General features: G+C 47.8%; 1 protein-coding gene across 1 annotated transcript in view; it reads left to right on the forward strand.

Moving 5' to 3' along the window:
• Window positions 1-15,315, forward strand: part of LOC120924009 — a 742,797-nt gene that overhangs the window by 710,031 nt on the left and 17,451 nt on the right. The window contains exons 2-5 of the mRNA XM_040335066.1: window positions 6,725-7,015; window positions 8,539-8,814; window positions 11,624-11,980; window positions 14,455-14,559. Coding sequence (XP_040191000.1) covers window positions 6,725-7,015; window positions 8,539-8,814; window positions 11,624-11,980; window positions 14,455-14,559 — 1,029 coding nt within the window. The remainder of the gene's footprint in view (window positions 1-6,724; window positions 7,016-8,538; window positions 8,815-11,623; window positions 11,981-14,454; window positions 14,560-15,315) is intronic.

Genomic DNA, 15,315 nt, shown 5'->3' on the forward strand with positions numbered 1-15,315 from the left:
AGGAAATTTCTGGAAGGGAGAAAGGTTCTCACAAAATATCAGAAAACATAGAGCCTTTATACTCGTATTCTGGGGTCAGCCCACCGAAATGACATTTCAGGTATAGGCGGCGCCTGGTGGTGTCCTATACATTTCTTTCCATCAAATGCAGCTACTGTGCCCATCAAATGCAGCTACTGTGCCCATCAAACACAGCCATCAAATGCAGCCACTGTGCCCTTCAAACACAGCTACTGTGCCCATCAATTGCCACCACTGTGCCATAAACGCAGCTACTGTGCCCATCAAACACAGCTACTGTGCCCATCAATTGCCACCACTGTGCCATCAAACACAGCTACTGTGCCCATCAAACACAGCCATCAAATGCAGCCACTGTGCCCACCAAATGCAGCTACTGTGCCCACCAAACACAGCCATCAAATGCAGCCACTGTGCCCATCAAACGCAGCTACTGTGCCCATCAAACACAGCCATCAAATGCAGCCACTGTGCCCATCAAACGCTGCCACTGTGCCCATCAAACGCAGCTACTGTGCCCATCAAACGCAGCTACTGTGCCCATCAAACACAGCCATCCAATGCAGCTACTGTGCCCATCAAAAGCAGCTACTGTGCCCATCAATTGCCACCACTGTGCCATCAAACGCAGCTACTGTGCCCATCAAATGCAGCCACTGTGCCCATCAAACACAGCCATCAAATGCAGCCACTGTGCCATCAAACGCAGCTACTGTGCTCATCCAACACAGCCATCAAATGCAGCCACTGTGCCCATCAAACGCAGCTACTGTGCCCATCAAACACAGCCATCAAATGCAGCCACTGTGCCCATCAAACGCAGCTACTGTGCCCATCAAACACAGTCATCAAATGCAGCCACTGTGCCCAACAAACGCAGCTACTGGTGCCCATCAAACGCAGCTACTGTGCCCATCAAACACAGCCATCCAATGCAGCCACTGTGCCCATCAAACACAGTTACTGTGCCCATCAATTGCCACCACTGTGCCATCAAACGCAGCTACTGTGCCCATCCAACACAGCCATCAAATGCAGCCACTGTGCCCATCAAACGCAGCTACTGTGCCCATCAAACACAGCCATCCAATGCAGCCACTGTGCCCATCAAACGCAGCTACTGTGCCCATAAAACACAGCCATCAAATGCAGCCACTATGCCCATCAAACGCAGCTACTGTGCCCATCAAACACAGCTACTGTGCCCATCAAACACAGTCATCCAATGCAGCCAATGTGCCCATCAAACGCAGCTACTGTGCCCATCAAACACAGCCATCAAATGCAGCCACTATGCCCATCAAACACAGCCATCAAATGCAGCCACTGTGCCCACCTCGTGATGTCTGCATCATGGGGGGGACAGACATGCCTGACTCCCATGTCACTCACCAACCAGCCAGCTGTCCCTGTACACATTCTGTTCGAATTCTGTTGGGATGGGGCTCTGACGGAATATGTAGCTGTCATGGCTGGATCACCCCTGAAGCCATCCTGGAATTAACCACAATCCCAACACATCGCTCACATGCAGTGCAGCCACTGGTCAAGGTCCTGGCAACACTCCATTTTCTTGCCAGTGGATCTTTTCAGCGTACAAGTGGAGTGGTGGATGGGATGTCACAATCCACCATGAGCAGATGTGTGCACCAGGTTGTCCCCGCAATCCTCACACGCATGTTCCACCACATCATCAGACCCACCCATGAGGACCTGCGGATGAAGACAATGCGTGATTTCTACAGAATTGCCAGATTCCCACACACCGTGGGGGCCATTGATTGCACACATGTGGCACTATGCCCCCCCGTGAGACAGAGCACATATACCGCAATCGGAAGCATTGGCATTCCATCAATGTACAGGTGATAGTCGATGCCCAATACCTCATATGGCACGTCCGTGCCAAACACCCAGGATCCATCCATGACAGCTTCATATACCGTCAAAGCGACATCCCAAGAGAATTTGAACAGAACATGTATGGGGACAGCTGGCTGGTTGGTGAGTGACATGGGAGTCAGGCATGTCTGCCCCCCCCCCATGATGCAGACATCACGAGGTGGGCACCAAATGCAGCTACTGTGCCCATCAAATGCAGCTACTGTGCCCATCAAACACAGCCATCCAATGCAGCCACTGTGCCCATCAAACGCAGCTACTGTGCCCATCAAACGCAGCCATCCAATGCAGCCACTGTGCCCATCAAACGCAGCTACTGTGCCCATCAAACGCAGCTACTGTGCCCATCAAACGCAGCTACTGTGCCCATCAAACGCAGCTACTGTGCCCATCAAACCCAGCTACTATGCCCATCAAACACAGCCATCCAATGCAGCCACTGTGCCCATCAAACACAGCTACTGTGCCCATCAATTGCCACCACTGTGCCATCAAACGCAGCTACTGTGCCCATCAAACACAGCCATCAATTGCAGCCACTGTGCTCATCAAACGCAGCTACTGTGCCCTTTAAACACAGCCATCCAATGCAGCCACTGTGCCCATCAAACGCAGCTACTGTACCCATAAATTGCCGTCACTGTGCCATCTAACACAGCTACTGTACCCATCAATTGCCGCTACTGTGCCAATCAACTGCCACTACTGTGCCCATCAACTGCTGCCAGTGTGCCCATCAATTTCCACTACTGTGCCCATCAAATGCTGCCAGTGTGTATGCCCCGGCACTTACCTTACCTTCTCGGTGACAATCAGGTGACAGGTGATCAGGACAGCGCACTCCAACGTAACTTTAGTGTAAAAAACTGGAAACAGGCACTACAAGTCACAGCAACGGAACCTAGGACAGCTGACGCGTTTCACACTAACTTTGGTGTTTACTCATAGCTGAGTAAACACTGAAGTTAGTGTGAAACGCGTCAGCTGTCCTAGGTTCCGTTGCTGTGACTTGTAGTGCCTGTTTCCAGTTTTTTACACTAAAGTTACGTTGGATTGGAGTGCGGCTGTCCTGATCATCTTTTGTTCTTATTTGCCATGTGCATTGCTAGCACCCTCAGTTCCTGAAAAGAAGATTTGCACCCAACAAGACCTGCCTGGAGCGGCAATCTCTGTCCCAACCAGGTGACAGGTAACGGATCCGAGCACCTGATTGGCTGAGAGGTGGTTCAGTGTTAGGAAAGCGAATCATTCACTTTCCTAACACAACGCTGGCGATTGCTGTTCACCTTCTTGGATGCCTATTAGAGCCTATGGCTCTAATTAGGTGCTTTCCTAAAAATACCTTGCCGCTGTAATTCAGGTGCCCGAAAAGAGGTCGCTGTCTCTGGTCCTCCTCGCAAGAGCTTTTCACCTTCATGCGAGCTCGCATGGTGGAAAGCTTTTGCGGGCACGCTCCCGTGATACAGCGGCGGGCATAGCCGCCGACTGTATCACTTGGCCCCGCCCCCTGGTGCGCCGCGTCATCGGATGTGATTGACAGCAGCGCCAGCAATTGGCTGTGCTGCTATCAATCCGTCCAGCCTAGCCAATCAACGGCCAGGCTGGGAACCGAAGAGGATCACGGGGACGCGCGCGGGACTTTCATGGGGGTGAGGTAAGTAAAACGAGGGTTCGGGGGGGGGGGGGGCGGTACCATCGGATGTTTTTTCACCTTAATGCATAGGATGCATTAAGGTGAAAAAACCTTTACCTTTACAACCCCTTTAACCCCTTCCCTGCCAGTGACATTTATACAGTAATCAGTGGCTATTTTTAGCACTGATCGCTGTATAAATGTCAATGGTCCCAAAAAAGTGTCCGACCTGTCTGCCGCAATGTCGCAGTCCCGCTAAAAATTGCTGTTAATTATTACTAGTAAATAATAATAATAAAAATGGCATAAATCAATTCCCTATTTTGTAAATGCTATAACTTTTGCGCAAACCAATTAATATGCGCGAATCGCAATTTTGTAGAATACATATTGGGCTAAATTGATGAAGACATTTTATTTTTTTATTTTTTTTTATATTTATTATAGCAAAAAGTAAAAAAAATATATATATATATATATATATATATATATATATATATATATATATATATATATATATATATATTTTTTTTTTTTTTTCAAAATTGACGCTCTTTTTTTGTTTATAGCGCAAAAAATAAAAACTGCAGAGGTGATCAAATACCACCAAAAGAAACGACGCAGTGCCGTATCGCAAAAAATGGTCAGGTCATTAAAGCGGGAGTTCACCCATTTGTAAAAAAAAAAAAATTCTCCCCTTAGCTTCCTGCTCGTTCGGTCTAGGGGAATCGGCTATTTGTATTAAAATATGATCCGTACTTACCCGTTTTCGAGCTGCATCTTCTTCCGTCGCTTCCGGGTATGGGTCTTCGGGAGCGGGCGTTCCTTCTTGATTGACAGGCTTCCGAGAGGCTTCCGACGGTCGCATCCATCGCGTCACTCGTAGCCGAAAGAAGCCGAACGTCGGTGCGGCTCTATACTGCGCCTGCGCACCGACGTTCGGCTTCTTTCGGAAAATCGTGACGCGATGGATGCGACCGTCGGAAGCCTCTCGGAAGCCTGTCAATCAAGAAGGAACGCCCATTCCCGAAGCCCATACCCGGAAGCGACGGAAGAAGATGCAGCTCGAAAACGGGTAAGTACGGCTCATATTTTAAAATAAATAGCCGATTCCCCTAGTAAAAACGAGCAGGAATCTAAGGGGGAAAAGTGCCCTCTAAGGGTGAACCCCCGCTTTAAGGGGGGCAAATCTTCCGGTCATTGGCCCAGATTCAAGAAGCACTTGCGCCCGCGCAACCATAGGTTACGCAGCGCAAGTGCTTACTTGCTCCGGTGTAACGAGTGCTCCTGATTCAGGAACCTCGTTACACCGACTGCAGCCTAAGATATGCGCGGCATAAGGCTCTTATGCCTCGCAGATTTTAGGCTGCATTCTTGCGGGGGCCGCTAGGGGGCGCTCCCATTGTGTATCAGCGTGTAGTATGCAAATTGCATACTACCACTGATTCACAAGCTTGCGCGGGCCCCGCGCAAGCCAGGTACGGAGTTTCCGTACGGCTACTTTTAGCGCAAGGCTGCCCCTTCTAATAGTAGGGGCAGCCAATGCTAAAGTATAGCCGGCCTTCCCGCGCCGTGAAATTTGAATTTCACGGCGTTTGCGTAAGTGAAACGTGAATGGCGCTGGACGCCATTCACGTTCACTTAGAAGCAAATGACGTCCTTGCGACGTCATTTGCCGCAATGCACGTCGGGAAAGTTTCCCGACGGAGCATGCGCTGTACGCTCGGCGCGGGAGCGCCTAATTTAAATGATTCCCGCCCCCGGCGGGATCATTTAACTTGCGCGCACTTACGCCGGGCAAATTTGCCGGCGCGCCCTCGTGAATTGAGGGCAGCGCAAAATATTTGCGGGGGCACAGGGCAAAATCGTTGCCCTGCTCCCCCGCAAATATCGCGCAATTCTACTTGAATCTGGGCCATTAAGTGGTTAAGTGCTATAGTTTGGCACCGTTACACAAGAATGCGCAATTATAAAGCGCGACATGTTAGCTATTTATTTACTCGCCATACCATCATCTTTTATATTTTACCAAAAAAATTGGGTTATATTTTGTGTTTTTTGCATTAAAATGTATTTTTCCCCAAAATATTACCTGTGAAAAATTGCTGCACAAATACCATGTGACCATAAAAAATTGCAACACCCAACATTTTATTTTCTGGGGGCTTCTGCTTAAAATATATATATATATACACACACACACACACATATATATATATATATATATATATATATATATATATATATATATATATATATATATATATATGATATAATGTTTGGGGGAGCTGAGTAATTTTCAAGAATTTTTTATTTATTTTTTTACACGTAGGAGAAAAAAGGCCAGAATTGGCTAGCTATTAAATGACTTCAGACCAGACTTAGAACAGTTGATGCAATTTTACTCACATGGGCGTGGTCATCTTACCAACTCAGCCCTGAATGGAACGTCCCGTAACTAACTTGACTAGGCTGCCCAGACAGACCTCAGCAAGGTGGTAGTCCATGATTGGTGTTCCTTCAAAGCATGACAGATATCCAGGTCCTCATGATGGTTTAATATGTTTTAAATGCAGCGAGAGACACCTGGCTGCCCTGGATGCCGCTGACTTGTCAGGTGTCTCTCGCTGCATTTAAAACATATTAAACCATCATGAGGAACTGGATATCTGTCATGCTTTGAGGGAACACCAGTCATGGACTACCACTTTGCTGAGCTCTGTCTGGGCAGCCTAGTCAAGTTAGTTATGGGACGTTCCATTCAGGGCTGATCCTAGGAAGGTGTGGGGGGTGCAGTGGGGGGTGCTCGTACGTGTGCGCGCGTGCCTGTATCTGTGCGCATGCGTGCCCGCAATTGCGAGCTCTGGCGCGCATGCGCGCGTCTGTGAGCCATTCTATGGCAAAGGCTATGAGCTTGCTCACGTCTATGTGCAAAGCGTCTTACGGGAGTTCCCTGACACTGATTAAGCACTGTTTGATGGTGTGAAACGCGTCTGTCTGTTCTGCTGTGGCATGTATTTTTGATCCTACTTTTTACAAACAAAAGGCAAATTTTTTCAAGTACAGCTGTCCAGAATTTCTTCTATAGACTTGTATTAGAATGCACAACCCTATGACACGAACAAAAGTCTCTCAACACGGGTCTTTTTCTATGTTTTATTTTTGCAGGAGTTGAAGCTATGGAGACTCACCATCTATACGGCGCGATTGGCTCATCTGTGCTCTTTCCTGTAGTCGATGTTGATAATGACACATTTTATGACTTGATTCGAGCCGATGAAAGTGTTGTAGTGACATGTTATGGAGTCTGCCAAGTGCGGTTTCCGTACACCGAACGTGGCCACTTCTACCAAAATAACGGGACATTTCTTTTGAATGAGTTGAGAGCCGAGGACAACGGAACTTTTGTCTACAAAATCAACTTGATCCCGAAGGGACGGATCCATCTCCTGGTGATGGGTGAGTGCTTTAAGTATATTCTTGTTTTGAAACAACATTGGTTCTTTCTTAAAAACGGGGGGGGGGGGGGGGGGGGGTTGGGCGCAGTTTGCCATCTAAGCCCTGGGCACAAAATGGCCTTGTCCCAGCACTGATATAGACTTCCTGGGATGGCCTGGGGTGGAGCCATACAGGGAGGAGAGATGATAAAAAGGCAGCCAGAACAGAGTCAGGCCTCTAATGGACACGTGGAAGAGAAGGTAAGCTGCCAGACATTATTGCATGTCCATGACAATGCAGGTAGGTGGGAGGAAGTCACAGGTATGCAGCAGTGGCGGCCCATCCATAGGGGGCACCCGGGCGCCTCCCACCCCCCTCCTGTAGTCATAAAAAAACAAACGGGCCCTTTAAGGCTTTTAAAATTTCGCTCTGCAGCGCCGCGCACATAACATACACTCATGCATTGCATGTTATTGTGGCCAGCCTATTCAGATAACCGGACATTGGGCGCCGGCTATCTGAATAACGGCAGCTGGTTGGCTGTGCGGAAGTGCCTATCAGAGCCAGCGGCTCTGATAGGCTTTCCGAGTACAGCCCTTCAGCTCCTGGATGTCTTATCCTCGGAACGTAGGGGGGGCTACGTCCCTTGGATAAGACTGACGGCCGTCTCAGCCAATCAGGTTCACTGATTCTGGTTATCAGAAGCTGAAGCGTCATCGAGGGCGGCAGAAGACATTGAGAGACCGTGGAAGGAGGATGGCGAACCCCAGAAAGGTAAGTGCTTGGGACAATCTGACTGGCAGCATTTTACAGGGCACAGTTGGGCCAATTGATGTGGGCACAGAGGGGCCAATTGATGTGGGCACAGTGGGGGACAATTGATGTGGGCACAATGGCTACAATTGATGTGGGCACAGTGGCGACAATTTATGTGGGCACAGTGGCGACAATTTATGTGGGCACAGTGGTAACAATTGATGGCATGGCACAGTGGCTGCGTTTGATGGCACAGTGGCTGCTTTTGGCATGGCACAGTGGTGACAATTGATGGGCACAGTGGTGACAATTGATGGCACAGTGGTGACAATTGATGGCACAGTGGCGACAATTGATGGCACAGTGGCGACAATTGATGCCATGGCACAGTGGCGACAATAGATGGCATGGCACAGTGGCGACAATTGATGCCATGGCACAGTGGCGACAATAGATGGCATGGCACAGTGGCGACAATAGATGGCATGGCACAGTGGCTGCATTTGATGGGCACAGTGGCTGCCTTTGATGGGCACAGTGAGGCTGCAATTGTCTTTTTTTTTTTTCATTTGTTTGCGCCACCCCCAAAAAAGATTTGAGCACCAGCCGCCACTGGTATGCAGCCACAACATCTAAGAACTGGTAAGCCCTAATATGTCACATTTTTGTTCTTGGGTTTTCATAGATTTAAAATATAAGTATTGATAACAAATGTTCAGCTAATGTTCCAGTCGGGGAATGTTTCTAGAACTTAATGTGAATATGACTTGTGTTCTTTTTCTCTGCAGCTGCAGTGAAGGAACCCGTCTTGCTGAAACAGGAGGCGATAGTAAATGGTAGCCAATGTCTGGTCACCTTCACATGCCAAGCCGAGGGCGATGGTCCGTTCAACTTCACACTTCTCAGGGATGATAATGAGATAATACAAAGTGTCATCGGCCCAGACAACTCCAGCTCTGTCATTATGGATGGCTGGCATCCAAAAACTTTTGGTAGATTCTCCTGTATGGTGGCAAATGCGATCAGCTCCCAAACATCTCCTGCTATTGAACGTCTACCTCCAGGTACATTATTCCTTTGCTGTAAGACTGAAACTGGTTGCTTACCGTAACACAGGCCCTAAAGCTGAAGTGTAGTTTACCCCTAGAATACCTTCCCTCGATCCCTCCTCTTCCCCTTCTTCAACATACAATTGCAATTGTATAAGGAATAGTGCCTCTTCAATGGTATCTATCATTGGGAGGAATAGTGTCTGTGACTGTATTACAATGATATCCCCGTCAACGTTCCCTTCTTCCCATAACGAAAATCACCCCAATATTCCACGAGGAGGGATATTCCTGGAGTCGCCCAGAAAGCCACACATGAGACAAGCTTACTGCTGGAACAACACAGACTTTAATGGTTTTTCTTCTCAGCTTTTTATACAGTCCAAGACATTCAAGCAACAATGAAATCTCCACCCCCCCCTAATCACACACTAAGGCTAATTATTAAAACATTCTAGACAGGTCGGCACCGACCGACAATTATCATGTCTAATCACTGCACATTCCTTAAACAGCATAACAACAAACCACCTTCACACACTGAGTTTCCTAAGCAGACGTTTCGTCTGCATCCAGTTTGACACCTATTAACACCTCTGAGAATCACTAGGTTGTAGACAGCGTTATCACACAATTAAAGGCCTTTCAAAAGCTAGCCTTATTTAACATATGAACAGTGTTCACAGAGAGAGATGAATCACACATGAACACCTGTTACCTCTAACCCACAGCATTAAGTTAGCAGGGAGAATTAGACTGAAGCATATAGGCAATTGCATCACAGTGTCCCATCATCGGTATCTATCATTGGGAGGAATAGTGCCCCATCATCGATATCTATCAATGGGAGGAATAGTGTCCCATCATCGGTATCTATCAATGATAGGAATAGTGTCCCATCATCGGTATTTATCATTGGGAGGAATAGTGTCCCATCATCGGTATCTATCATTGGGAGGAATAGTGTCCCATCATCGGTATCTATCATTGGGAGGAATAGTGTCCCATCATCGGTATCTATCATTGGGAGGAATAGTGTACCATCATCGGTATCTATCATTGGGGGAATAGTGTCCCATCATCGGTATCTATCATTGGGAGGAATAGTGTCCCATCATCGGTATCTATCATTGGGGGAATAGTGTCCCATCATCGGTATCTATCATTGGGAGGAATAGTATCCCATCATTGGTATCTATCAATGGGAGGAATAGTGTCCCATCATCGGTATCTATCATTGGGAGGAATAGTGTCCCATCATCGGTATCTATCATTGGGAGGAATAGTGTCCCATCATCGGTATCTATCATTGGGAGGAATAGTGTCCCATCATCGGTATCTATCATTGATAGGAATAGTGTCCCATCATCTGTATCTATCATTGGGAGGAATAGTGTCCCATCATCGGTATCTATCATTGGGAGGAATAGTGTCCCATCATCGGTATCTATCATTGGGAGGAATAGTGTCCCATCATCTGTATCTATCATTGGGAGGAATAGTGTCCCATCATCGGTATCTATCATTGGGAGGAATAGTGTCCCATCATCGGTATCTATCATCTGGAGAAATAGTGTCCCATCATCGGTATCTATCATTGGGAGGAATAGTGTCCCATCATTGGTATCTATCATTGGGAGGAATAGTGTCCCATCATCGGTATCTATCATTGGGAGGAATAGTTTCCCATCATCTGTATCTATCATTGGGAGGAATAGTGTCCCATCATCGGTATTTAGCATTGGGAGGAATAGTGTCCCATCATCGGTATATCATTGGGGGAATAGTGTCCCATCATCTGTATCTATCATTGGGGGAATAGTGTCCCATCATCAGTATTTATCATTGGGGGAATAGTGTCCCATCATCGGTATCTATCATTGTGAGGAATAGTGTCCCATCATCTGTATCTATCATTGGGAGGAATAGTGTCCCATCATCGGTATCTATCATTGGGGGAATAGTGTCCCATCATCGGTATCTATCATTGGGAGGAATAGTGTCCCATCATCGGCATCTATCATTGGGAGGAATAGTTTCCCATCATCGGTATCTATCATTGGGAGGAATAGTGTCCCATCATCGGTATCTATCATTGGGAGGAATAGTGTCCCATCATCGGTATCTATCATTGGGAGGAATAGTGTCCCATCATCGGTATCTATCATTGGGAGGAATAGTGTCCCATCATCTGTATCTATCATTGGGAGGAATAGTGTCCCATCATCGGCATCTATCATTGGGAGGAATAGTTTCCCATCATCGGTATCTATCATTGGGAGGAATAGTGTCCCATCATCGGTATTTATCATTGGGAGGAATAGTGTCCCATCATCGGTATCTATCATTGGGAGGAATAGTGTCCCATCATCTGTATCTATCATTGGGAGGAATAGTGTCCCATCATCGGTATTTATCATTGGGAGGAATAGTGTCCCATCATCGGTATCTATGATTGATAGGAATAGTGTCCCATCATCGGTGTCAGTGGAAAGAATAGTGCCCCATCATTGGTGTCAGTGGGAGGAATCATGTCTAATCATCAGTATCTATTAATTAGGAGGAATAGTGGATAAAGGCAAGAAAAGGGCCACCTCAGGCCTGCAGGTCCACAGTTTGGAGACCCCGGCATTAGATAATTTACCCTAAATACATAATAATTGCTGATTTCTTGTCTCTATTTTTCCTTCGATGGATTGTGGGAGAATGGATACATTTGTTGTTCTGCTTTAGAAAATAAATGAATAGTAAATGTAGCTTTGATTTGTTTGGCTCTGTTGCTTGGAGGGTGAAGCCTCATTGCAGTCATTGTGTCCCTCTCTAGTGCCCCTGAAGGGGATGGTGATGGAGCTGATTGTGATCGCTTTCCTGTGCCATTGGATCTTCGCCTTGTGCATCCTGTGTGTGAAATATATTTGTATGAAGTTGAGAAAAGAGAAGAACAATAACAATGAAGAGAAGAACCATAACAATGAAGAGAAGAACCATAACAATGAAGAGAAGAACCATAACAATGAAGAGAAGAACCATAACAATGAAGAGAAGACTCTACAGAGCGATGCTCATCATCATCATCATCATCATGGACCTGAACACCGAGACACAGCCAGCAGGGCCGACGGCTCGCTTTCCATCCGCCCACTTTCCAGGTGGGGGTGTCCAAATCACACCCATTCTACAGGTTGGTTAAACACAAGCCCTGCCTATAAATCTGTGGGGGCCACCCGCTTAGGGCCCCCCAATCCATGCAATTCATGCCTTTCTAAACTACGGCAAATGCGCAGTAACTCCAGAGACTGATGTGATTGGCTCAGTGATCTCCGTACAGCACTGCGGTATATGGCAGAGCCAGGGCTTTTTTTTCAGCGGGAACGTGGGGGAACGCAGTTCCGGCACCTTCACCACTGACTGTATGTAATGGCAAGTGGTGCTGGGGTGTGCTGCATGGTCTATTGATGCTCACTGCTGGGGGATATATTCTAGCTGGAGGGGATCTTTTTTTGCATGGGGGTTAATTGTTGCTGAGGAAGTCTATTGTTGCTTGTGGGGGGACCTACTGTTGCTGGAAGAGGGTCTTATATTGCTAGGGGGTCAGTTGTTGCTGGGAGAGATCCACTGTTGAGGGAGGGGTCTATGGTTGCTGGCTGCTGGAGAGTCTATTGCTGCTGGCGGTGGGGAGATCTGCTGTTGCTTCTGGGAGTCTATTGTTGCTGGCTGGGTGGTCTATTGTTGCTGGCAGGGTGGTCTATTGTTGCTGGCTGGGTGGTCTATTGTTGCTGGCTGGGTGGTCTATTGTTGCTGGCGGGGTGGTCCATTGTTGCTGGCGGGGTGGTCTATTGTTGCTTGCGGGGTGGTCTATTGTTGCTGGCTGGGGGCTTTTTTTGTTTCTGGCTGGGTGGTCTATCGTTGCCGGCGGGGTGATCTATTGTTGCTGGCAGGGTGGTCTATTGTTGCTGGCTGGGGGCTCTATTGTTGCTGGCGGGCAGGGCTGGACTGGGACAAAAATTTGGCCCTGGACTTTATCCAGACCGGCCCACTTCACCCCCACCCCCCCCCGGCCACCCAAGCCCCCTCTCCCCCTTCACTAGCCACTAGCCATTCTACTTTATTAGAGTAGAACGGCTGGTACTGGTACTCTTATAGGCAGTACCAGTGGGGAAGCTAGACATTATTTCACCCGGGGCAAAGAATCAGTTTGGTGCCCCCCCCTTATGGGACAAGATTAGGCAGAAGTGAGAAACTCCCAGGCCATAGCTGTTGAGTCAGCTGTCTGTCCCCTCCCCCATGCTCCTCTGTTGTCCCCCTGCTCCTCTGGTCCTCCCCCTGCTTCTCTGTTCCCCCCAGGTGAGCGCTGCAGGAAGGGAGAGACAGAGGAGCAGAGGGGGGTGGCGGTCCGCTGTCACTGAAGCCGGCCCCCTGAGCCATCGGCCCACCGGGAAACTCCCTGTAGTCCCAATGGCCAGTCCATCCCTGCTGGCGGGGGGCTCTATTGTTGCTGGTGGGGGGCTCTATTATTACTGGCTGCAGGGAATTGATTTTACTGCTTTTCTTGTTATAATTACCATATTCCTTACGAATTACTTAGCACCACAAATTGATGCCTCTAAAAGGGCAGTACTGGGAGGTGGGTAGGGGATGAAACCAAGGAACGGTGTTTGGAAGCAGGTAGGGGGTGGAGAAAAGGGGTGGCTCAGAAAGGGGGAGTTCCTGCGCCTATTTTCTATGAAAAAAAGCCCTGGGCAGAGCTATATAAATGTATAATAATAGTGTGTGACTGTGGGGGGAGGGAAGATTAGAGTGTAAGCTCCTCTGGTACAGAGACTGATGTGACTGGCTCAGTGTTCTATGTACAGCACTGTGGCATAGGTCAGAGCTGTATAAATGTTTACAGTGGAACCTCGGATTACGAGGATAATCCGTTCCAGGAGAATTCTTGTAATCCAAAGCACTTGTATATCAAAGCGAGTTTCCCCATTGAAGTCAATGGAAACAAAAATAATTTGTTCCACATTGACTACAATGGCATGCAATAGCCGCCGTGACTAAGGGCGCAAGTTGTTTCTGAATACAGAACTTGCGCCCTAAATTACGGCGGCGTAACGTATCTGAGATACATTACACCAGGCGAACAGATAGACCATTCTATCTGAATCTACCCGTAAATATATGCCTGGGAAATTCCCCCAAAAAATGTAATTGCATTTTTGGCCACCAGAACATTATACAGCGGAACCTCGGATTACGAGTATAATCCCTTCCAGCAGAATGCTCGTAATCCAAAGCACTCGCATATCAAAGCGAGTTTCCCCATTGAAGTCAATGGAAACAAAAATAATTTGTTCCACATTGACTACAATGGCATGCAATACCTCATGTGGCCAGAGGTGGGGTGGGGGCGCCGGAGAGTCTCGGAAACGAACTACGCCGTTTGGCTCTGGCGCCCCCCCCCACCTCAGGCATGAGGTGGTACTGCACACCGCTGTGGCTTGAATCCTGACAACACTAGTCAGGATTTTGAAAAATACAGCGCTCGTATTGCGCAATGAACTACGTTACTCGCAATCCGAGGTTCCACTTCAATAATAGTGTGATCTACCAATTCAGATCGGATGTTGCTTTTCATAAAAATTTGTTTATGCTCTTTCTTTGATTTAGTGAACGAGGACAAGATACTCGGCCTGATCAACAGAACCTTCACTATTGCAGACAATATTCTCGGGTTCTTAAAAGAGTTTGCTGTGCTGATCATCTGTCTGGACGGTAAGGAACCTCGGGGCCTGGCACTGACTCCAATGAGACTCACAACTTTTTTGGAGTAGATAGATACTAAGGGGTAGATTCAGAGACAAGATACGACGGCGTATCTCCAGATACGCCATCGTATCTCTGAGTGCGGGCCGTCGTATCTATGCGCCTGATTCAGAGAATCAGTTACGCATAGATTTCCCTAAGATCCGACCGGCGTAAGTGTTTTACACCGTCGTATCTTAGGCTGCATATTTACGCTGGCCGCTAGGTGGCGCTTCCGCATAGTTAAGCGAGGAATATGCAAATGAGCTAGATACGCCGATTCAGAAACGTACGTCCGGCCGGCGCATTTTTTTTACGTTGTTTACGTTAGGCTTTTTTCGGCGTATAGTTACCCCTGCTATATGAGGCGTATCCTATGTTAAGTATGGCCGTCGTTCCCATGTCGAGTTTTGAAAATTTTACGTCGTTTGCGCAAGTCGTTCGCGAATAGGGCTGGACGTCATTTACGTTCACGTCTAAAGCAATGACGATTTGCGGCGGAATTTCGAGCGTGCGCACTGGGATTTTTTCACGAACGGCGCGTAAAAAACGTCAAGTACGCGGGGTCACAGTTAATATACATAAAACACGCCCACGTCATCCACATTTGAATTAGGCGGGCTTACGCCGACACAGATACGTTACACCAGGGCTCGACAAGTCCCGGTCGCCATGGCGACTAGAAATAGGGTCCTGGCGACTTGGCTTGGAAGGGGGGCAAAAAAA

This window comes from Rana temporaria, chromosome 1 (assembly GCF_905171775.1).
Source record: "Rana temporaria chromosome 1, aRanTem1.1, whole genome shotgun sequence".
NCBI classification, from domain to species: domain Eukaryota; kingdom Metazoa; phylum Chordata; class Amphibia; order Anura; family Ranidae; genus Rana; species Rana temporaria.